The sequence below is a fragment of the Schistosoma mansoni genome, chromosome 2 (assembly GCF_000237925.1).
Source record: "Schistosoma mansoni strain Puerto Rico chromosome 2, complete genome".
Lineage (NCBI taxonomy): Eukaryota > Metazoa > Platyhelminthes > Trematoda > Strigeidida > Schistosomatidae > Schistosoma > Schistosoma mansoni.
The window spans coordinates 20,389,570-20,416,006 of NC_031496.1; the positions used below are offsets into that span (position 1 = coordinate 20,389,570).

General features: G+C 31.5%; 1 protein-coding gene across 1 annotated transcript in view; it reads right to left on the reverse strand.

The window, feature by feature from the left end:
* Positions 1 to 369: 369 nt before the first annotated feature.
* The window catches only part of Smp_147240 (putative wd40 protein), a gene marked incomplete at its 3' end in the record, with an annotated part of 92,536 nt that continues 66,468 nt past the window's right edge, over positions 370 to 26,437 (reverse strand). Inside the window, exons 15-26 of the mRNA XM_018796033.1 lie at positions 26,079 to 26,367; positions 24,420 to 24,725; positions 23,924 to 24,020; positions 22,742 to 22,967; positions 19,843 to 20,061; positions 16,330 to 16,788; positions 14,872 to 15,047; positions 8,214 to 8,388; positions 7,359 to 7,416; positions 3,615 to 3,745; positions 1,248 to 1,802; positions 370 to 375 (exon numbers count right to left, since the gene is read on the reverse strand). Coding sequence (XP_018650286.1) covers positions 370 to 375; positions 1,248 to 1,802; positions 3,615 to 3,745; positions 7,359 to 7,416; positions 8,214 to 8,388; positions 14,872 to 15,047; positions 16,330 to 16,788; positions 19,843 to 20,061; positions 22,742 to 22,967; positions 23,924 to 24,020; positions 24,420 to 24,725; positions 26,079 to 26,367 — 2,697 coding nt within the window. The remainder of the gene's footprint in view (positions 376 to 1,247; positions 1,803 to 3,614; positions 3,746 to 7,358; positions 7,417 to 8,213; positions 8,389 to 14,871; positions 15,048 to 16,329; positions 16,789 to 19,842; positions 20,062 to 22,741; positions 22,968 to 23,923; positions 24,021 to 24,419; positions 24,726 to 26,078; positions 26,368 to 26,437) is intronic.

The window sequence follows — 26,437 nt, forward strand, 5'->3', positions numbered from 1 at the left end:
AAATTACTAACGTATACGTATACATTAGTAAATTTTTTTTCGCTACAAATTTTTTGATAAATAAAAAAACAAATCAATTATCATTGAGAAATAAATCCCCAATAATTTCAATGAATAGATAGTTATTATTAAGTAATTAAATCAGAAACAATGAAGAATGGATAGAGTAAGCAGTGGAAGGAGGTTTCAATATGTATATGCGATTACATATAGTCAACTTACACATATACACAGATACAAATACGAAACGGTAGTGTACTGAAAAAAAAGTTACTAAATATATACATACACAACAGTATTCAGTTCGGTTGAAAGTTTAGGTAAAGAAAACTCTTTAAAAAGAGATAATAAATAAATAAAAATAATCATTTAGAACTAAACAAAATATAAGAGAAATATACATATATGTATACATAACAGAAATAATGGCAGGGTATATTTAACATTTTGTCTAGTTGATTAAACCGACGGATGTAAGTTGGTAAACATGCAAAGATAAAGATTATTTGTTAACTGTGTACATAATGTACTTTATCAATTCACAATAAAATGCATCCAAAAACAACTAAGAATAAACATAGTGAGCATTACAGGAAGAAAATTAAAGGCTTTTTTTGACGACAAGTTGAGAAAATAGTAAGCGTAACATTGTGTGCATATATATATATATATATATATATATATATATATATGAACATGTCAATGAATAGGTAAAAGGATTGTGGATTTTGTTATTATCATTAATATTATCAGTAGTAGTAGTATGGCCAATCAACAGTTATCCAGTGAAACGCGATATTATAGGTAAGACTATACTTACATACCAAAACAGCTTATATTCACTATTCACAAATTACGCTGAATAAGATTTTGAAAAAAGGCGCTAAATGCATATATGTAGTATCCGCTATATTATATTTCTAAAAGTGTTTGTTTCCGTTTGTTCAATATTTGATAATTAGAAAAAATTCAAATGGTGAAAAGTTTATTGAATTCAATAATAAAATGAAAAATAAGTAGTATATACACACCATAAATAGAGTTGTTATTTCATTAAAAAAAAAACGTCGAATAAAAACAATAAATACAAAATTAACAGAAAAAAAACAAGTACAGAAAGACCGAAGTATGGTAACTTTTTTTCAGATAGTTTCGAGAGTCTTATTTTCTTGTATAAATGTTTCATGAATATCATCATTGTCGTCACCATCAGCATTATCATCATCATGTTCTTTATAATGAGTTACGTTCTTCATTTTCCCGTCCCTCGCTTTATTATTATTATTGTCAATATAACCATCGCGATTAATAATATTCACAGTTTTATGATTGGTGATAGTTGAATTGTCATTCATTTCGGCCATCTTATATCCAGAAGTATCGGACAAATTCATTGCTTTTTGGAATTGTGATTTATTTTCAATGTTTACTTGATTATCTGGATTATCAATATCTACATTGTCAATATTAGTACTGTTGTTTAAAGCGTCTGCACTGTCTAGCATTGAAGAAGCTGATTTTAACTCTGGAATTAAGCGTTCTACAATATCTGCAATTAATACACGAGCCACTGGTGCTTCAACACAAACTGGTGATAGACCAAGCATAGCGCGTAAACGTGAAAATCTCCATTCAAGTTGTTCAGTAACAATTTGACATAGATTTGTGTGTTCTTCACTTTTATGATTATAACAAGATAATTTAGCTAATCGACTAATAGCCAAATCCAAGGCTACACGTAGGGCATGAAGTGATTCGACAGCTGACCTACTTGAATCCAATTCCTCTGATTGAAACTGAGACTAAAATTTTAAAAAAGTCATAAGATAAAAAGTCAATATTGCCACCAAATTTCTTTTTTAAAAAAGGTAACGAAGAAAAATATCAAATTTTGATATATTTGATACGTAGCTCGCAGTGAAATCCATGGTGTGCATGTCATCTTACATGGGACCAGTTAGCTGGATGAATCTATAATAATCGATGTGTCAAAGTTCTTTTTCACTAGAACTGTGAGAAACCGTTCCTAGTATATGGAATTCGAAATGACTGAACACTTACATAGAATACACAAGACATAATACTAAGAAATATTTGATTATATATTGATCTGCACGGACATATTTTATACACAAGTTCTAGTCAAATCTAATCAACAACGACTTTAATAACAAAATGATTTGAACAAGATCAACATATATGAATTAAGTTGTATGGAGTTAAGTGATGAGGGATAAATACTTCACTTGATCGAATAAAGTAAATCTGGCTTACGCGATAACCCCGATTAGTGGTTGGTGAAGGCAAATGACACAATGTCCCAGATGCATTCCCTGTTTATATTTTTCTAGATTTTCAGTTCCAGTATTCTTATACAGATACCGTTTCATTGTCTTTTCGAATCATATGTTTAGCCTTTCCCACTATCATTTCTGATATATTGTTTTTTCTATTTGTTTCCTATTTATATTGTCGTGCTAATGTGATATGCCAACTTAGACCGACGTGTATGTATCCCAGGCTCTATGTAGATTATGACAAGTTGACTATTTAATCGGCATTAGTTCACTTTCAACTACGATAAAAAATGTGCCTACTTAGACAAATTGAATGCTAAAATTTATCCTCTACAGATTACTTTTAAGAATTGGTCAAGAAATGAAAAACGAAGAAAAACGTAATTACTTGAAATCCAATCCACGTAGTATATACATTTTCCTCACTTAAAATCATGGGTCAACACAATTAATCTAATTCAGGTAAAAACAGGTCAACAAATTTCATGTAGAGGATGAGTTAGCAAACTAAGGACTAAGTAAATTGAATTCGGGGAACCAAATAACAAAAACTACAACCCACTGCCTAATTCGCACTACTGAAGAGATCAAAAGACTTGATATTCGACTATGCATATGTTTGAAAAGATACACTATTGAAAAGTAGTCTAAAACAAAAACAAAACAGCTGTCCAGTGCTCTGTGATTCTATATAATTCCTCAGTGATGGAACGAGGGAAGTTATCTTTTAATCATTTTTATGAGTTTCAAACAGAGAACATATATGAGTAAACAAGAAAAAACTGTAGTTTAAAATATTATCAAATCATATTGAGCACTTTTAGGTTGATACATAAAACACGGAATGAATGGATATCTACATCCGACTATGAGGTGACAGATCAACAATTAGTTTTTTATAATGATCAATACGCAAATGCTATTTACAGTGATTTTCATGTTTGTTGCATTACATCATGATACGGTCTAAATAGTTGCAACTAATTTAAAGCCTGGAAAAAATATATCAGTCGAAGCCATCATTTTGTGAATCAACATAACCGGAGAGAAAAGAGATATGGGAAATCAACAGGGTATAAAGCAAAAATGTTGGAAAATCAAACAGAGCAAAGAACAGTAAGAAGTAGTATTAGAAGAATGTTGACATGAAGCATTTGAAGTCTTAAGTTTACCTATACTTATACTGTTAATTATAAATAAACATAGATGAAGTTATTTAAATTTTTATAACCGCTGACTACGAAAAACTAATTGATATGAATAAGATTATTATTGTTTATATTTTTATAATTGTGGAAAAAAACTATTGTGATTTACCAAAGTTGAGTTTAGATTATGTGTTGAGCTCCTGGGCACAGATTCACTGTTCATTCTGGAATTTGTCTCTTGCACGTTGGTAAGATATTGCGAAGAATATTTTTTGACAGCAAGTAAACGATTCTTCGAATCTGAATAGCAAAAAAGCAGTAATAATGACTAAAATTTACATATATATATATATATATATATATATATATATATATATAAGTGGTGCAAAGGTTATATGATAAAAAAAATTTGGGCTATCTTTTTTTATTGAAATCATGGACCGATTAATGTTAGACCATCGCTGAAAACCTGGAAGCACTGAACGACAGTTTTGCTCTACTATGGGACTTCTCAGAAAAGGATATCCACCATCCTGAACGCGGTATAGCACTCAAACATTTAACCTATAAAACAGTGAGTTGGGATACAACAGTGTTAACTACCAAATTCAATTAATCCTCAACATTGTATGGTCATCTTCTACGGTCTTCTGTGGGTGAATGCTTCTATCTTTTAAGTGTGCAAATATTACAATTAACGCATGTTTTAAATTTATTTGAACAGAATAGTTATGGTTGTTAACCGGGTGTAGACATGTTTTAACATAAAAGGTCTACAGTCACTGTGATGCTAGAAACCAGAAAACTCAAACGTAGACACTAAAGTTGTCTATCTTCTGAAGAAGCGAAAGACGAAACTACAATGAGATCCATAAATCTTGTATGAAAGACGAAAAAATAGTTGTAGCAACTGAACTGATAGAAAATTTCGGAAATTTTTAACAGTTAGTAGGTATTGAATATTAAAAAAAATCAATGTGAAAAATATTTTAGTATAACTACAATTTCAATTTATGTTAAACTTGAAATTAGTTGCAATATTGGACAATTGAAGAAATTTGCTTACTCTATTGAATTACGTTGTCATTATGCAACGATTAGGTCACGAGTGAAAAATTGAAAATTACTCAAATAAATAATGTTGTCACAGAAAATGAAAATAACGAGTCTACATATTTTAAATAATCTGTTACAGCGCTAAAAACGTTTCATCACTAAAATGAAAATGTGTCTTTGAGTTAAGTGAATATTCCATGAATTAGGATAAAATACATAGCTACATCATATGTAATTGAAGAAATAATTAAGATTTCAAGACAGATCACTCAGTGCTCCTTTCTTCAATGATATGTTAGTTGAACAAATCAGATCGTAATAAAAAGTTATGTAGATATTTGAAAGTAACTAAAAGTTTTCTGTGTAACGAAATTGAACGACAATCGAAATACAAAAGAATTATATGTGGGAAAATGAACTAACACAGTGCAATAGTAGGATAATGGAAAAAACATTTTGAAACAGGACGATCTGCAAGCGCAGAAATGATTGAACATAGACCTAACTACTTATTGTTCGTAATAAGTAACATGAAGCAATAGACGAAAAAAAGCAGGGAATGAAATTACGGGGCATGCACTCATAGAAAGTCGATAATAATATTTTTTAATGAGATACTCTGGTTTGAGTTACAAACATGCTGTGTAAACCCTGAAGACACTAAGCAACAGTAAGAACCGAGGTAAGAAAAGCATGAATGTCACGCTTAATCCAGGTTGGTACTTTCAGACTACAGACATTTGTGCAATATGAAGACTGAAAAATATTTTGTTATATTTAAACAAGAGTACAAAATACAGTCTTAGTTAAATCTCTATTGCATATATTCATCTGTCAGAAATTCGAAAAACGCACAAAACAATTAATTTAACTGTCTTGTCACATTGATTAATGCAGTGGCCTAATATCTACAATAACAATTGAGAGCCAAAAACGAAACATCAAATAATCAATACTATTTATCAAGAACGGAGAGAATTATAATGTTAATAAGACGATGAATGTAGCGTGCATTAAAATGTGTGCTAATCTGAGTTATTAAGAAATTCTTTACAAACAAAAACCTAATCGAGACCAGGGACATCTGAAATACCTTTTTAAAGAAGTTATCGATAAAATGTCAATGTGTGTAGCGTAGCTTAACAATAAATATCAGTATACTCTATAATGTCATAATATACAACATATAAATATAACCAATCGCAGTTGTTTTCTTGATGTGGTTATCAGGATTGTGTATCGTGAGAACTCAATCGAGCTATGTTGGTTGAAACACATGTATCTATCAAACTAAGCATTTCTGTTGGAGAACGGTTAAACAAAAGAAACAGTAGACGTCAGGTCTAAAAGAGAAGTGATACTGCCGGATGAGTACAGATGTAGTGGCAGTAAAAATTTTTTTAAAAACAATCAACGTCTCCAGTAATACTTTTTTGCCACAACGGAGAGAGGAGTTAGGAAAGGTCAAACTTAAAAATAAAACCTCACTTTGCCACAAAAATGTCCGAAACTGGTAGTAAAGTTGGAAATTATGTATAAAAAGGCTTCAAACGACTGGGCTCAAGCATCTACCTCCTAAATACTGTGGATATCATCTCAAGCCCACAAGACTACCATCAATCCAGTTTCCTTTCCACACTTCAAGAAGAACCGTACTTCTACGATGTAGACACCCTGGAAGTGATATATCACCACACACAGTCAACAGCATTTGAAACCATCTTGTTCAAATTACATGAATGGAGTGGTGCCTTATATTATTAAAGCTATGTAGTACCAAATGGTACAAGGGTTATCATATTACCGGTTGATGGAGAAACTCTAGAAGAAATGGAAAATTTACGTATCTGGGTAACATCATCGATGAACAATGAGGATCTAATGCAGATGTAAATGGTAAGGATTGGCAAAGCTACGACAGCATTCCTACAGTCGATAAACATATGGAACTAAAAACAACTTTCTGCCAACCAACATCAAAGTGAGAATCTTCAATACGAACGTCAACACAATTCTATTGTACGGAGCTGAAACTTGAAGAACTATTACGACCATCATCATAAAGGTACAAGTATTTGTAAACAACTATCTACACAACATACTCAATATCTATTGGTCGGATACCATCAGAAACATCCTACTGTGAGAGAGAACAAACAAGTTTCCAGATGAAGAAGAAATTAGAAAAAGACGTTGGAAGTGGATAGGAAATACACTGTATCACAAGATAAGCGCTAACATGGAATGCTCAAGAGAAAGACCAAAGAACGCACTACGTCGGAAATTGGAAGCGTACATGAAAAGGATGAATAGCAACTGGAAAGAGTTTTCCAGGACAGAGTTGGATGGAGAATGTTGGTGGGTGGCCTATGCTCCTCCACGAGGGTAACAGGCATAAGTAAGTAGTAATTGCCAGAACTATAAATGTATGCGCAATATTTTGGATCGGTTGAATTTGGACATTAACACGGAAGGTACTGGATTTGATACTTGCGTGAGGAGTCATGCTTAGTAGTTCCATACTAAAACGAAATGGCCTTTCAGTGTCGCCAGGTAGTCAAAGGTGGTTTAACTTAGGCCGTTTCATGACCTGAATGAAACATTGATTTTCACAGCCCTATACTTATAAATGTATAGGAAGTTCTGTATAATTTAGTATTGTAAAATTCTAGTCTAGAATGAAACCTTATATTAAAGGTTAGAATTTGACCAATCGATCTCAAGATGGCGTTTGTGTTTGAATTTAATATACCAATTAAAAAAGCATGCACAGCATCTATTTATTTGCATACACCTACACAACAAATCAGTGTTTATTTTTCTTAAAAAGTGCTTAAAAGAAAAAAAAGAAACTTACCATGATAACTTGATGATGATTTTGATGACATCAATAACGCCTTTGAAGTTATATCCACCTAGGTTAGTGAAGAATATTAAAAAAGAAAAAACAACGGAGGAACTAGAAACGTTTTGAAAAAAATTCTTTTTCCATTGAATAATGTGATCGTCTACAAAATAAGTATCACAAATATGAATATATAATGTTGTTAAGTTCTAGTAAGAAACCGTACGCAAACCAATCCAGTTTGGTCTAGCGACATTGTATACACTCCTTTCCCTCAAATATTGTCCTTACTTAAGAGTAGTTGAATACAAAAAATAAAGACATATAAGAGGTATGTTACTTTTTAATATTTCATTGTTTGAAATTAAACGGCAAAAACCAGTGTGCAGTATTAAAAATAAAAAAAACAATAAGACATAGTAGCCAAATACAAGTATTCTTGTGCTTAGTTTAACATCATGTTTACTAAGACAGCCACATATGAAATACTTTGTTGCCTGAACCGAAACAGAATATGACAAATGGTTCGAAATAATTGATTTAACTGTAGAAGAATTAATATTGGAATTACATAACCATACGTAGTATTCAAGCACATTTACTCTGTTTTACACTTTTATGCATCACAACTAGATCAAAACACTAATTATTCTACAGTGAACTGTTCAAAATGTTTAGATTGTTAGTAAATTCAACGACATTGTTAGCCATGCGACCCGCAGTTATCACATAAACATATCCAAATAAATCATTTTGACAACCACTAACAGTATTCAACTCATTATTTAGCCAAACAAATAAGGGACATAACTAATCAAAACTCGTTGATCTGTGATAATAATAATAATAAGTAACACAAAAACCTACAGAAGCACGTAAATCCTTCGACTGATTACGCTGTTGACAACGATCACCATAATTGTAATTCAAAGCACAATTTGCATTTGTATCATCAAGAAAATGATGTAAACTATTTGTTGAATATAGACTAACAGAATCATCAACAATTTTAGAAGGAGGAGGATTATGTTGTGTAGGAGAACTGTAATTTAGAAGGAAAAAATGTGAAAAATATCTATATTTATACAAAAGACAAGAGACTATGTGATGAATTTGACTTAATCTTTATAATAAAAATGAAAAAAAAACAAGTGAAAAATGAACAGAAAAGTTTTCAAAGTACAAAAAAGGGGAAGGGAAATGCAATAAGTAAAGTTTCAACGATATTAACTTCTCTTTATCTGTTAATTTTTCAGCACAAATAACTGAAACACCTAACTAAAAAACTGAGCTTGTAGAAATGAAAACAGAAAAGATTACAATAAAAATTAAATTAAAACACTGAGACAATGGTTAATTAATGAATTCCATTTATTGACTCATCATTGAAAATAGAAATGAAGGTAGATTGGTTAGAAGTATAGTAGTATACAAATACTAAGAGAGAGAACACGAAAGAGAAATGATTAGGTTATGTAACCCAGAATGAGATGAATAAAAAAATAGGATATCGTTCATCATTAACTGATTATCACTTCCGACAAATGATAAAATCCCAGTCGATTTAATTTAGTCAAACAACAGAAAAATGTGAAAGTTATCATAAAGATTCCTATTTATCTAAGAAATGTTTGTTACTATAACAAATCAACAGGTTGCTGTTGAATAGTACACACACATACACACACAAAAATAGTCTCCCTCTATCACCATTGTTGTGGAAAAAAAGACAAACTAACTCTATAGAGTTGAGATCATGAGTCAATTGAAGCTAGACCACCATGCAAAACCCTGAAGCACTGGACGGCCGTTTCGTCCTATTGTGGGACTCCTCAGCAGTGTTCATCCACGATACCGACTCGCGAGATTCGAACCCAGGATCTACTAGTCTCGCGCCAGAGCACTTAACCTCTAGACCACTGGGCCGACCGGCATCCAACGGTGTTAATGTCTAACTTCAATCAATCTACGAAATCGAGCAACCATTCACTAATGTCATCAGTGAGTTGATATCTCCCAACAGACCTGGTTGAACTCCACTGATTACTGCTTCTCACTAGAACTCCAGGAAATACCTCATGGAGCCAGTCACTAGTGAACACATGATTATTATCAGAACGGGGTTTTGTGGAGATTTTAGTAATTTTATATAGTTGAGATCATAAGTCAATTGAGGAGTTCCACAATAGGACGAAACAGCCGTCCAGTGTTTCCAGGTTTTCCATGGTGGTCTAGCTTCAATTAACTCATGATCTCAACTCTATAAAATTACTAAAATCTCCACAAAACGCCTTCTGATATATCATTCACTTTTTTAAAGTCATTATTTAATACATAAGTATATATAAACAACTATTATGCAACAAAATCATATGTACGTTTGTAATAGTACAGTTTGAATGGAGCTAATACACATACGATAAAATTGTTAATTATCGGAAGAAGTGTTTATTCATTCTAAAATTGTATTCAGGTAGTTGAGTTGATTTGTGGAATTTATGTTAAGTTTCAAATTAGATTTCTTCATAAACTAACATCAGATGAAAAAGATAAAGGATATCAGGCAGTTGGTTAACCCTAGTTTTGGACGCCTCAATAACATGCACAAATGATCCCATAAGAGTCTGAAACCGGGATCAAAAGATGGAGTGGAGAACAAGATGAACTTCAACACTTTTTGGTATGTGCGTGTGATTGTCACTTCTCGATTGTCCACACTGCATGAGGGTATTTTTTCTGGAGAAATCTGAAAAGGAAACAGGGTTTTCTGATCTAAACGACCGCAAAGCCTTGTGACCGATTGATGTGGGTAGTCACAAACGTCCTTTTTGCAAATTGTCTTAGATATATTGGCTCCGTACTGTCTACATTTTACCAACAGAATCGCAAATCTATGTAGTGAAATGGGATGTTATTTTTCAGGGTCAATCTTTGCTAGCTTCCCTCCTTCCATTTTGGGAAGGCAACATCACTGAAAACGCCAAAGTCAGAAAACAGTTAAATTTCATTATTCTCATCCATATAATTAGATATTAGTGGTCAATCCTGTCAAAGAGATGTATCAGAATAGTTAAAGCTAATTAGTCGTCAACTACTGTATACAACATTAACTCAACAAAAAGCAAAAACGCATCAATAATCCTTCCATCACTACCACAAGTACAGATATTCATTAATTGTGTTAATTTTTACATGGATTGAAAAATCAAAGTCCTACAATCTCATATTTCAACTATAAAAACAGAGATTAGATTAGTTTTCGATAGTATTTTCACTTAATGAGAAGAAAATTACACAATAAATCAATAGGTACTCTAAAATAACGAAATCGTATTCTCAATCAGTTTGCCAGTTAGTTATAAGCAATGTAGAATCTGATAAATATTTGCATCAGTTCATTTTATCAAACTATATCAGAACCAAGAGAAGAAATAACTTTGAAATAAGTCCTAGAGTGTTAAAGGCAGGAAGAGTATCACCAGTAGTAGGAATGATTAGATACAAATAATTTGATTTGAAAAGAAAGAATAAATTCATGGGATAAAAAGAATAGAATAGTTTTAAAACTCAAGATTTATAGCAAGACAGAGTGAATATGTGTGCGCCAATGCAATCTGTCCTAGGCCAGGTCACTTAACATCTTCAACTATTGGTAACAATAATCGTGCAGATGAACCAACAAGAATCAGCTTAACTCGCAATGACTCTATGAACTGATGCCATGTCATATTCTTGATTTATACTGTATATTGAATAATTAAGGAAAAAACACAATAATTCAAAAGCACAAAGATAAAAACATCTAATGATATTTTAGAACTTCCAAAATAGAATTGTTTTAGTATTCCAATGGTTATGAGTTACAAAAGATAAATTATAAACTGATGAATACACAACTGACAAACTCACTCCCCATTATTATTATTATTAAAATCAGTTATAAACAAATCAAAAATAGTGAACCAATCCATTGATAATAACAATAAAATAAGGTTAGTTAAATTGGTATATTAATGTATGTATGTGCGGTTACTGCATGAACACACAAACACAAATTCCAACAATCAGTATCAGAATATACCTAACGGGAAACCAACTGGCACGGGATCGAACATGACGTCGTTCTTGAAGTTTGACTTTATTTCTACAAGATATTTGGATAATATAGGATAAGAAAAATTGAGATCTTGAGATATGTTTACAGGCATTATTTGATTCAATATAATGGGAAAGTGACGGTATCATTTAGTAATTGAAAATCTAATCAGTTCGGATATTGAAACTTAATCAACTTTTCTTTGATCATTTTTCATGTTATTCGTAAATATGTGAAAATGGAGGTGGTGAATAAATAAAGAAACAAAAGTACTTCGATACTCCGTGAGTTTCAACGACAACTATTCAACTGGCATCAACACGTCAAAGAATTCATCTTTGAAAGTATCAGTATCCCTAGCTTCCGAGTGGGTATGTAATGAACGAAGACTTGGTTGGAGTAGACCAATTTACTGTATTATGAAAAAGCATACACCATATTTCTAAAATATGAGAACAACACAGTGAATAGACCATTTACTCATCTTTCTCAAATTGTCTCTTACAAAATCCATTGTTCTTTCATTCCTGTTGACATTTTGGTTGTTTTCTGTTTTTCTTCCACTTTTCATTTTCCTCTTCTGTCTACAGGAATCTTACTTCCGATTCCTGATACATAATATCTATATCTGTCTGTATAAGTAACAAAGAAAACAGTTATATAGCCTACCCACAAAAATCAGTTCAATGATTTTTTTTTTCAGGAAAGATGTAGACAGAAAGCCTCTTTCCTTTTCTGTTTCTTCATTTTAAACTTTAAAAAACTTAGAAAAGTTAAACTGATAGACATTTAGTGATGATAAGGTTTTTGATGATAAGATATTATTATGTACATTTAAACTGATTAGAAAATGAAAACTCTAATCGATTAATCAACGGAACTATAAATTATGAACAAATAAATATCTAATGTTTAGAAAACACAATGTTGTCACCGAATATGAATAATCCTTTAAAGAAAAAGACAAAGGAAAGCAGAAAATCATCATCAAACATCTTTTACTTCAAAGAGACCGATTTTAACAAGCGAAAAGCAAAACTGCCTCCACCAATGTATTGTACAACAAACTTTTCACAGTTAGACTAACCGTTAGGACAATATTAAGGTTGCAGGATACAAAATAACAAAAGTATGATGAAACCCTGTTTGGTAGTAGAGTTTAATATCATTCTTAAATTAACAAGAGCCATGAATTAGTCAACCAACTGACCAGATAAATTCGAATTAAATTAAAATTGTACTCACTACCCCCTCCCATATATATACGAAGAACTTGACTACAAATGATAACATTATATAAATTAACTAATAATTTTACTAATAAATGTCCCAGAAAACTGGGTAACAATCGCAAAATCTTGATATATTTATTCACCAAATAAAAAGTGCGACTGATAGCTATGACTATTCAGGTCATTGAAAGTAACACCTGAGATTTATAAGCTTGATACTATGTGAAACAATGCTACAGAATTCCAAAACAAAGCGAAAAGACTGCTAAGTACTCTGATTAGCTGAACAGTATTCCCTAGTTTTCCAATATTCTTTATTCATCAGGTTCATAATTTGAGTAAATTAAACATTTAAAACAGATGGGTGACGATGTTGAATGATGACTTATATTAATAAACAGTGAATAATCAAGAATGAAGATAAAGATCAAAATAAAAACCACAGATTCCTTACATCTTTTTGTTGTATAACATTAACTTGTAATATTTAGCCATCGTTATGATTATGCATTCGTGAATTAGGAAAACCTTCAATTACAATTGATTGTCATATAGTTCAGATGATAAATATCATCGAATTATAAACAAAGTAAAAAAAACTATTGCTTTCCATACATATACACGAAAAAATGGTCATTGTAGGAAGATATCCATGCACTGCATGATGTTTGAAACAGTTAAACCTAATTACGCTAGAAAAAAGTTATTACCGCTCAACAAAAGGTGATGCTGAATATTATGAAATACAGTAGCAGAAAAACAAAAAGAATAGGAGAGATGTAATGAAAGGAAAAGAACCAACGAAGGTACTATAAAAAAAGAACAAAAATGTGTGAACACAAGAAAAGAACTAAAAGTAATGTTTCTAAACAGAAAATAGGAAAGTTGGAAACTGAGTTGTTGGCTCAACAAAACAAAATAGAGGTAGTTAATTCCAAATATTAAAAGAAACTTTAATTTGTTAGAAAATAAAAACTATAAAATTCTGGATAATTAGAAATAACCACAATGAAAAGTAGCATAATTTAGTAAAGGTTTGAAATCTATTTAGCATCAGTTGTCTGTACATGTAATAGATGTATTCAAGTAAAGTTTGATTGATGCTACTACGTGGTCTGAATAATCCTATTAGGTAATTTATGATGTTATTGGACCAATCAGCATAAATCATTTGACGAGATTCACTCATTATAATTTAGATTAGTTAAAAATGTACATAGAACTATACTTTAAATAACTACCCTTCCCGATTACAGACCAGATGTTGTTTTCTGATATTTATGCAGCTCAGACACGCTGTGCTGATGATTAATTTATTCTTTATTATCAAAACAAGTCATTCGGTCATATCAATAAAGAGAAAATTCAGATTAGTCAAGATATCTCACTTATTCACATTTGTTGTTGATCAAGATGAATTCAAAGTGTACAAAAGTAACCAGTTCTTGAAAAAAATATTACATAAAATATAAGAAACAAATAAAAAACTACTTTGATCAATAAAGTGGGAATTTAAGAAAAAGTATTCACAGTCGCCTGTACCAAATATAAACCTGTGTGAATGAAGCTCCAAAAAAGTGTAAATATCATACATCTAGTACTTTTAAGGGATAAATCAAAGTGATTCTGTAATATGTACCTCATTCTTTTCACTATTGGTTCGATTACACTTCCTTTTTATCTGAAACTAGAATAGTATCGGCTAAGTTAGTTAATCATACGTGAGTGTCCTATACTAGTTTGTTTAAATATTGACTATTCGTAAACTACTCAGGTGTAAAATCGATTCAACAGTACAAAAAGTCAATCACAAAAAAGTTATATCGATAACAACGTCACTAACTACAATTGAGTTAAGTGTATTTGTCAATAGATGAAACAAGTTTTCTAAAGGTTCGACAAGAACCTAGCAGACTGAACGCTAACGAGAATAAAACGCAGAACATGCAATACTTTCTGCTGATTTCATTCAACCATCAATGTTAGTAGAATATATTCTAATGATATTGAGTGTAAATGGTTATATTGAAAGCTGGTATGTTTTACTGATCCCGTTTGTTGTTGAATGTGATTTTGTATTTTCCGTTAGGTGAAACCCAACAGATTGAAGCAGACTCAATATACTTATGAATGGTGAATCTGAGTATTAACTTTTTTTGAGAATATTTTTACTTGACAAAAAAACATGATCTCATACCTTGAGGGAATTAGTTGTGTAGCCGAGTAAGACCGTTGTTGAGATGATTTATTTTTAGGTCTGTTAAATAATGGCAATGCGTTCGGACAATCTCCACCAGCAATCGACTCATTTATTAATAATCGATTAGCACAAACTTCATAGGTATGTGTTGGTGGTGTGAACTGTTCTAAAGCCTAAATACAGATGAAAAAAAGAGACATTGAAAGAAGAAAGTTAACCTATTTCCAAATACTTTACAATTGATCTAATTGATGGGAACATTATTTACATTGTTTGATAAAACCGTTTTAATTTGAAATAGAGTAAACAACCTTGTGGGAAACTAGAACTCAATGATCAGGTAGAGATTTATGTCATCAGCTTAAAGCTACACTTTCTATATAAGCACAAGTGATGTTATAATATTGGTCGAAGTATAATATTTGAAAAATGACAACACTAAACATCAAGCACTTGTTCCCAAATTTTTTTTACTACGCCTTATACAGATTTTAAATCCAGAATAGAACGAAAAAATATATATATATATACATTACATTTGGTGGGTTTACGTACAGCCAGAGGGATTTATGAAGGCCGCAAAAAGTGTACTATCGAAAAGACACTTTGATTGAATAAAACTTTAGTTTTTACAAAATTTTTCGGTTAATTATAGATATTGATATGGTGATACTACCCCACCACACTTAATAAACAGTGCCAGACAGAAGGAACCAAACAAGCGTAAGAAACAACTAGGAAATGTTTTTGCGAAAAAATGGTTATGCTTAAGATAGTGGAGAAAATTAGTAGCTTAGGAGGATGGTGTTGATGAAGATGTATTAGTTGAGTTGAGTGGTTTAATCGTACAGCGTTATTCATCTTCCTAGACAACACCAGCAAAAACTTCAAAAAGAAGTAAGCTATTAGAATTTAACCATACATGACTAACAGCCGGTTTTGTCGACAATGAATACGACTGGTTGTTGCCAATACTTGTCATAATATTGTCTCCACCTTTATGAAAATATTTACTAGGCCGAGCCAGTTATTTATTGGTGTATGAACATTGACTTCTTCAACCTTTCGACTGTTACGTAATACCACACTAATAAGAACATAATCGAATATTTCTATGATAAATTAAAATCGATTTGTTTTCTACGTTTATTTTTTAGAATTACAATTTACTAGTTGAAAAGAATATAAGAGACTTTACGGATTATACTTCATTTATTATTACTTACAAATTAAGTTCGACATTTCTGAAAACAAAAATATCGCCAATAAACAGTGATGTTTATTTTGAGTAAATGAGCCACGTTTGCTTAAAGATCGCCTGCTGAAAATCCAGCCCTTATATAGTTTTATTGCTGTTTTTAGTATCTATTTTACATTAGTAGTAAAAACACTAATCATATACACAACAATCCTGAATCACTACACGTGGAATCAAATATTCGTTTAAAAACTAACCAAATCCTTAGGTCTATTTTGCGTAGAGACTCGATTGATGGAAGATGCTTCCACAGTTCTTTGAGTAGGATAAAGTTTTTTGGCAGAACTGTCAATTATCTTCCGTGTTCTTATAGTAGTAGTCGTTGTTGCTGATGTCACTGGTGTTGTCGTTAATCCTGTTGTTACAATATTTCGTTTATTATCTACGCTATAAGCATCCTTTTTCCAAGAACGAGGTGTGTCCGGAGCGGAAACAGCACGCGTAAACCAATTGTTTTTTCTTTCATGAGTTATTTGTTCGTTAGAATTGATTTCATCATTCGGATGAAAATGAAAATATTCTCTAGTGTTGTATTCTGATCGAGACATTTGTGAATGAAGTGTATGATTATGGTTATTGGTTGAGATTGTCGATTGTGAAACAGATGATGATACAACAGTAGTAGTGGTAGCACAAAACACTGGTGTTAATATATCCTTTTAGTAAAATAAAATGTGCATAAAAATAGGAAACTAGTCTTGAGAAAATAAAATTGAAAAATAACTCTTGCGATATTAATATAAGTGTAGAGGAAATACAATGATTATTGTCCAATAAATATTAACCATGATACAACGATTCTGTGTTACAATCACTAAGTTAGCAAACCTAATTTCAAAAACATTAATCCGTAAACTTACTATTACTTAATGTACAACTCACTAGTGACATTATTCAGAACAAAAAATTTAAATCATTCAGCATAGAGTAACTCAAAATCATTGAAAGCATCTATTTGGACTACAAATCGTCATCATCAACATTAGTTCATGTTTATAATACGAAGAAAATTGTGAAATTTCCTAATCATCTGAAACAGTTACTTATAATAATGAGAAATCCAAATCAATCCATCAAGGAACATTCAAATGATATTTTAATCCCAAATATACTTGATATATATATATATATATTAAAGTAAATAATGTTGTGTGAATATCAATACCAATGATTGACTTGACCAGTTCAAATGACTGAATTGAATATCAATGAAATATTCTGATGTGTTTGTAAGATCCTAATGAGTTGTAAAGTGAATTTTCAATATTTTATAACTCAGTGTAAGTCGTTCCTTCATAGAATAAATAAATAATCGAATTAAATTAACACAAGTTTAAATAGTACAAAAGAACAAAGAAAAACACATAGTACAATCACAATAAACCTGATCAACTCAATTCCATGTTACTCGGTCAAGGTGATCCTATGTAAGACATACTTGTATACTTGTATGTATGGTAGTGGGTGTGAAAAATGTGGTATTTGTAATATGAAAGAATAGGGTTAAATTTGTCTGTGTATGAGGTGTGAATAGAAGTAAATATGGTTCTTTGAATAAATAGTCCAAGTCTTCTATTTTTTATTGAGCTTAGTACAGTTTAGCAATAAACGAAAAGCTTCAGCGACTCGCCTTTCTTTGTAGTTGGGAAAAGCTTTTTGATATTTTGCATATGAATTAATTGATTACTAAAGAAAAATATGTACCACTATGGACGGTTTATTTGGAGCCTCTTATGTTCTATGTGATTATTAGGTCTTTTTTGTGTAGTTTAAATGTTTCTTGGTTGAAGTCAAAGTTTCACAAGACTATCCAATAAATGTGTCACAATCCGCACAATCTAATAAACAGACAAAATTCTGTGTTGAAAAGACTTGATTAAGCTTTTTTTGGTTGTACTATGTATTTTGTGGTGTTAATTCAATTCGACTATTTATTTAGTCTCTGAAGATATAACCTACACTAAGTCACGAAACATGACAAATTCAAATTTTTACTTATTAGGCCATTACAAATATCTTATGATTTTTCATTACATTCTTATGTATGATAAAAATCTTCAAATAATCAAATAATTCTTGATAATTCAATCAAACAAGTATGTATGATGGTAAAGTAATTCACAACAAAATGTATCAATTTTTGAGTCATTTCTAAGAGTTGTTGGTGTTATGAATTGTATCAGATTAGTCTCTTTTGGCATATGGGTGTAATCGATATCAATCCGAGCCACTAAAAAGCTCTGCTCAACAATCACTGTGACTTAATGATAGTATCAAGGCAATCCGCTAAGATTGCATATATGTTAAAATGATTGATCAATTACAATCCTTAATATAAACAACAGGAAGACTTAAATTCTCAGAAATGAGTAACAAATTCATGTCTGTTGCACAAGCTACTGGTTATCTAGACTCAATAGCTAAGTAGATAACGAGTTAGGTGCTTGGAGTCAAGGATACTGAGTTAAAGTCTCGATTACCACTAAGTGCAGACATATTCATCTGATGAGCTCCAAGCAGGATGGGACGCAAGTCGTAGATTCCGCTGCTAGAAACTATCAAACTCTGTTGAAAAACTGCATCAACATCTAATTAGAAGTCATAACATCAAGTGATACAAATATTTAAAATTTACCATGTTAATAACCACTTTCAAAAATATTCCATTTCACGAGTGAAACAAATTACTTTCAAATCAGGAAAGTTGGTTATTGTAATCTACTGTAAGTACTCCAGGAATCCAAACTATACTGGATCATAATTATGATTTTTAATAGCCAATAACAAAGAATTTGAAACCTCTTAGCAAATAAACAGACTAGATTGTGTTGAAAAAGGATTTATTTCTTAACAATTTCTCCAAAATCACTTGGTAAAACTTAACTGTCAAATAAGTCATGTTGGAATTTGTATGTCACATGAGAAAACTTTATTTGGCTCTCTAGTTACTTTATTGCTGTTAGATGATTGTCAAAGTCATGATAAAATATACCGATAAACTTTCTATTGTGTCATCAGATGTAACGACAACACATATTTTCCTCAGTGTTAATTTATCATTTCAACGTTTAGGCAAATTGGAGTAGAGAATAATACAGAGCAGTGTGAGCCTGAATTGTTGTTTATTGAAATACTCAATCGAATGAAATAGCGGTAGTACCATCGTATAAGAGATTCGTTAGTCAGTACTTTCAATAAAACCATCCGTCAAAACAATGTTACCGAGTGATAAATTATTTTTACAAGCACAAAATATCTCCTTATAAGGCTCTTAGAGGAGTGGTTTAATGATTCAGGTGTACGATTTTTAACCACTAAGTTCAACGTTCAAAACCCGCCCGAACTACTTCAGTTTGGGTAATCGGATAGTATCATAAACCTTCATACTCCAGTACTAGGCTTTGAATGTGAGCATTGAAAATATTATCCAACTGTCCAATAACCAAAATTATTAAAGTAAGTCGAATGTTTACCCAGCTACAAACCTACAATCTAAGTTCATATGTGGTTCAGGAATTCCTCTGAAAAGTTAAGCTTCAGTATAGAAAATCAAAAAGAACATATTACTAACTCGACCCGATTCCTAATACCAAGAGTAGCTACGACTCACAAAATTTAGTGGGAATCTACTGTTTATTGACCTTCATTTTAAAAAAAATTGACTAGAAATAATTATGCAGTGAAATAATAACGTCATTAAACCGACTAACTCTTTTAGAAATGTCGTCAGTTGATGTTTTGCCACGAACACGAGTAAATTTTGATTTTCTGTTTGCTGCTGTGACTGATGATGACAATGGATAAACATAGTTAGGTATTGTTTCATGGGAACCAGAACATCTAGTCGATACAGGCAATATTGGACCACTTCCTACAGAGGTTTGACTAGCTGAATCTGATCCATTCACGTCAAATTCACTATTCAAAACCTAAATAATAAAAAGAAGCTACTATACAGATAGATAGACCCAAATTTGAGAGAAAAAAACAAACAGTTTAAAATTAAGTCAATAAGGATTTACAAAAACGAATTTAAAAAATATAAAAAATTTTGTCATATGTGTAATTCGTAATCAAGTTAATGTACAAATTGATGTATAGCAACAACTAGAGAAAGCTTGTACAAAAAAAAACAGTACATGATCATAAAATTAACCTGTAAATAATTAGTAACTTTCTAAACTATGGGTAAGTAATATGTTGCTTAACCAAACAATATATTTACACTTTGTTATGGTCTGTGCTGAAAATGAGGCAAAATGAATAACCGATGCTTATACAAGTACAAATTTAATTGAACTTATTGTATATTAAAACAAACAACGATAATAATTATAACATTCCAATAATCATCAATAACGAACACGGAATGAAAAAGACTTTTTTGCAAAACAGAGCTTTTCATGCTGAATGTAATGTGTAGATGAACACTAAAAAGGATTGAAGGAAACTGTGATAGTAAGTGCATTTTTTATAATTTGCTAATCATAATGAGCTTTGTAAAGACAGGGTAATAATTTGGTTTCTAACAACGATAATAATATGATAGTTGAAGTTGGTTTGCATACGTACATGCACCATTTAATCGTAAGCATTAATAACGTAGTGTAAGTCTTATTGTTATTCTTATGCAGTTAAATTACCAGAAACAAAAAGTGGGAACAGTGAAGAAATATCTCAATAAACATGCAGAAAACAAACAATCTATATACTTCTATGCAACATGGGTCAAATCATTCAGTTAGTAACAAAACTACAAATAAGCAAACAATCCAAATATGTGTAACAAAGATCTCGGTTTGGTTACATAAACCCAACTGCAGAAGAAGAACGATAAAATGTCACATGATTGAAATGGACAACACAAAGCAAAAGAAACATAAAGATATGTTTATCACCTGTGTCAAAGAGGTTGGGGTAATGGTCACTGATTCACGACGACTCAGCTAAAGATATATATATTCAATGAATCGATAAAAGTTAAACGGTAATAGATTAAAATATGAAAGGCCTATATATATATATATATATATATATATATATATATATATATATATATATATATACAATATACTAATTAAATGAATTCAACAATAACATACACTGATAAGAGTTAAATATTAGCACCGTCGGATCCCGGCCCAGTGTTCTAAAGATTAGGAGTGCGTGCGCTAGGCTGAAGGTATTGAGTTCGAGTCCTGTGTTCGGGGTCCTGGCTGCGAACCGTTGAATAGTCCCACACTAAGATGAAACTGCCGTGTCATTTAAAGTCTCTAAGCATTAATTAAGATAATCACGCAGACGCCAACCAGGTTGTCTCCACTTATCAACACGGTCAATGTCTTCATTGACTGATGCTATGCCTTGGTTTGGTTACCCGTATCTTTCTCCCAACCTAATTCTACACCAACCAACACCGCGCTCGGAGGCAGTCGTTGAATGGGTATACTTGATATATGTCCTTATCATTTCAGTTGGTAAAGATTCACTTTCTCGTCGATTGACTAGCTATATTTATATAATACTGTGTCTAACCTCAGAATTGCTAACTCGATGACCCGAAAGAATACAAACAGCGCTTCGAAAACATCTATGATCGGATAATAGTAATCTACGAATATCTATTTCTAAGGACTATATTCCACAGCCATAAAGCAGAACAGAGAGAGCAACTAGGCAGTAAACTGGTCGTTTAGTTAGCAAACGGATTTCTCGCAAGTTGACAAAAGCTAAATAAGCTCTCTAATCTCGTGTTTAGATGACGTTTTTATCGAAATTAAATCTACTGTTCCCATATAGAATAGCAACAATAATACTGATTACATGTATTTATAAGCTAAAAAGTAAATGTTTACAATCATACACTCATATGATGTATTTTATATGAACTTAAAACCTTAAAATAGTTACAAGAGAATGATAGTTTCTAATTTTAATCCATCCAAAATGTCAACTTCAAGAATAACTTGAAAAAAACACCGTTAAAAAATTGATTAGTGGCTACAACTAGGAGATTTCCAAACTCTCTGGGTTATAAATATAGTGAATTTTACTGACTTGAAACGACCGATTAGAAGTTAGTTTTCACAACGAATTGACATCAACTGAGGAAAAAGATGGAGAATAAACACTATACGACAAATGCTTTATCCCAGTTTTGAACCTCTCAGATGTGAACAATCACGACTCCATATGTGGGTTTCAGCTTTAAGTCATCAAGTATGGTATATCGTTTGCTGCTTCTGTCATTATATTTCGGGGGAATTTCGGAAGAAAAAATTATGATGCAAGTTTATTGTAAGTTTCCCATTCCAATTCAGGTGCTACCACATAGCTGTAAGTTTACAGCCTTTAACAGGCTATTTCCATAAAGCTGAGAGAGCGGAAGCTAATAGCCAGCGACTGCATCAGATTAACGGATACACAGAGTTGAAAAACTCGAATCCGAGATCAATTGTTTTCGTAACATGATACATAGAATATTGATCTAGATTCTTTTGTTAAAACTTGCATTGTCTCTAAAAGTATGTCCATAAAACCTCAGTACCTAGACGATAAATATTGATTATAATTCAAAAAAATTATCATCATAAACACCATTTATATTACCTTTCTACGTGCCCAAGCTGGAAGTGCGCTAACACTAAAATAGAATTCCGGCTTCTTTCCCGCATTACGATTACTACTACTGCCATTAATATCATTGTCATTACTATTTTGATTGACGGAATTTGTAGCTGCACTACTACCAACACTACAATTAGTAGTAGTAGTGGAAGAGGAAACTTGAGATTTAATCAAGTGATTGGCAGACAAAATATTCTTATTATTATTGCTACAGCAATGTAAGAAAAAGAAACAAAAAGATGAAATATTTTAACGAAGTAAAATAAAATGAACATACAAAAGGGAAAAAACAAATTCATAATATACAACACAAAGAGTACCGACTAAATCACACTTGGTGAAGAAGTTCTGAGAGAAGTGGAAAGTTTTACATGCTTGGGCAGCATCATTGATAAACAAGGGGGGAGGTACTGAATTTGAACCTTCAACCTATTGTGACAGGAAATCATATATGTGTCAATGGTTAAAACTTCCTTATTAGATTCACAAGATCAATTTAAAAAACTACTGGTTAAATATTAAGCAACGGGAAAAAGTATGATTTTATTTAATTATTAAAACTTATAAATTAGCGTTGTTGATTTGTTCAAAATTAAGTTAATTAGTTACCATTAATAAAATGATCGTCTTTGACGAACAATCTTTTTGCGTGAATCCTAGTGATACTTTCTCTCTTTGTTGCCTTAACTGGATTAGTTGGAATGAGACTGGAAAATTGTGACCTCATAGTTAACAGTCAAGTGGTTAACCAGTAAACCAATATAAGTATTTTTTTTTTTAAATACTGATGAAGGAAGTAGTATGATTATAAAGTGATTACTGAAGAAGTTAAGCATAGAGTATTGAGTAGAGATGGTATATTAGTTACACAGGGAACTAGTGAGTTGACTTGCTGTTCGCGTATTTAACGGACATCTAAACTTGTGAGTTATTAGGATTAGGATAGAAATGAATCGCTAAAAATCTGAAGCTGCCAAAACAAGATACGATATCAGTTTGTAAAGTTACTTTTAGATCACAAAACTAGTAATTTGACGGATTCTTAGTATCGAGCCAATCAAAAAGCACTTTATCCTACACGGAAAATAATACAATAGAAGAGATCCAAAATAATAATTCCTTTGAAAAAATGATAATCAAAGAAAGTTATGAAAAATTACTTACTCGACAACAGATTTATGTTTCATTACAATACGCTTATTCATCAAATGATTCATTTGAAAAGTAACAGGATTTGTAACATTAACTGATAATACATCGTCTAAAGGAAACGCGTCAAATTCATTATCTTCCCCATGATTATCATCATCGGCATTCTCATCATCATCATCATCATCCAAGTTCTCAATTTTATCATATTCTGCGAGTGATTCATTCCATTCAGATGGAGGCATTGTTTGACTAAATGATGTTACCTCATCATCATCATCATCACCATAATTATCGAGATCATTATCATCGTCAACATCATTCTCATATTCATTCATTTCACTGTTGTATAACATACTGTTACAATCATTTAGAACACCGTCATCATTATTATTACTGTTGTTGTGTTTACTAGTATATTTTCGAGATGTCATATTTCGTTTAGTGTCAACATCAACATTATCATCATTAAGAATATGAGAATAATCGGAACAATTAATATTTAACAAACCATGACTATCTTCTCTACCACTTTTTAGTCTTGTATTCGTCATTTCTAATGGAATTCCATCTAATTGAGGATAACTAATGGAATTGCCCAATATATTTTTCAACATACATGATGTAGTGATACGTTCATGTAAATATTGTGCTAAATTTGTTGATAAACGCCAAACAAATATACAACTATCAGCGCTAACCGATATTAAATAACGTAAATTAGGCAGAAATTTTAAGCCTAAACACATTTCTGAATGACCGTATAATGTAGCGATTGATTCACCCGTGAGTAAATGAAATATATTCAACTGTTTATCTGAACCTATAATTTAAATAATAATAAAATTAAGTGGAAGTAAGATGCAATCAATAATTATGTTGATCAAATATATGTAAGGGAAAATGATTATAAATACAACATCACTTTTGAAAAATGACCACAGTTAACGAACAAACATACATGTTTGAATCATGAGCTGATGTTAGTTAGGTTAATGAATATTGCCAGAACACTGCATGGCTATTTCATTATAGCTCGATAACGGTGATGGTTTAATGTCCAAAGCGTTCGATTTTTGGTTACTAAGACCCATGTTTGAACTCCTGTCTACCTATTTCGGTTCGGGCAACCAGGCAGTTTTATAACCTTCGAAACTGGTACTTGGTGAATGATTCAATTTAGTTCAAGAATCCATGACAGTATATTCCATCGAAATCATATGAAATGGAACTCAAGGTCTTCCGTTAGTGTGATAAACCTAATTAGTATCCGAACTATTACTATTGTATGCATAGACAGTCAATCAATAATATACCATGACTAGAGTCTAATGATGTGAATTTATTGTATCATTCTCAATTTGTCTGACAATAACAATCAACGTTTCTTATTTGAACCTTGAAAAATTCATTTAAAAAACCAATCACCCTTTTACACGAATATTATCAAAACTAAGTACATTTTGTGTGGGCATCGTATAGTTTGAAGATAAGTTTTAGTTAGCGATGATTTATTTGAAAGCATAGGTTTTTTTCACTATGAATACACCCCAAGAAAAAAAGTAATAGGAACCGAACAAGTAATGAACAGTCTTTCTTGTACTACAAATACATGAGGTTCCCTAATGTAGAACTTGAGAACCTTCGGATTTGTAAACAAACTGTTAACTCCATCTTGAAATATGATCAGCTTTGAGTATTACCACAAACATTTCATGAATTAATCTGATATTATAATACCGAAATAAAACCAGCTAAATATTTATCACCACTGATCCAAACTAGTAAAATTTATTCGTCAGCAGGTAACTGAAAATAGTTAAAGTAACACCCAAGGATCGTATCCTTTGAAAAACAAATTTTTTTAAACTCTATCACTACAAAATTGGAGAGTGAAAGTTTAAATTTTAATATGTACAAAAGTTTTCAGCTGCTGTAACGATCCATTATTGTTAAATGAGAAAGAGAATAATATTTTAGGCTCAAACTAACAATTTAAAACCTCATTTCTTGTGAAATAAATATGATTATCATCAAAAACTGTTTATCACAGAAAGTTAAGATGATCTTTTTCGTTTCGCCAAACACAAACATTTGAAACAATATATTTACCAAAAAATCCTGGGGTGAAAAAAGTTAGTTTGAACGGACATGCCCTTGAAAAATTTACCTGAAGTTGCAATAAGTGATCCAGTTGGGTCAATTGAACAACGAACTAGAAAACCATCTTCAGTATAACTTCCACGATAACATCGTATAGGACGTGCAGTGATAACATTATAAATTCGTAACCTTCTATCTTGACATGCAACGGCTAAATAACGTTTTCGATTCGTGGAATTTATTCGATTTTCTATTGAACTAGGTAACATTGGTGTAATAGCAGCGTCTAATTGAGAATGACGTCCAACTAAATGATGTTCAAGTGCAAAATGTGCTGTTTGACCGGATTCATCAGGCTTTAATTTAGGAAAAAAGTTCAAAATAAATAAAAGATCAAATAATAAATGTTATATCCTAATGAAGACG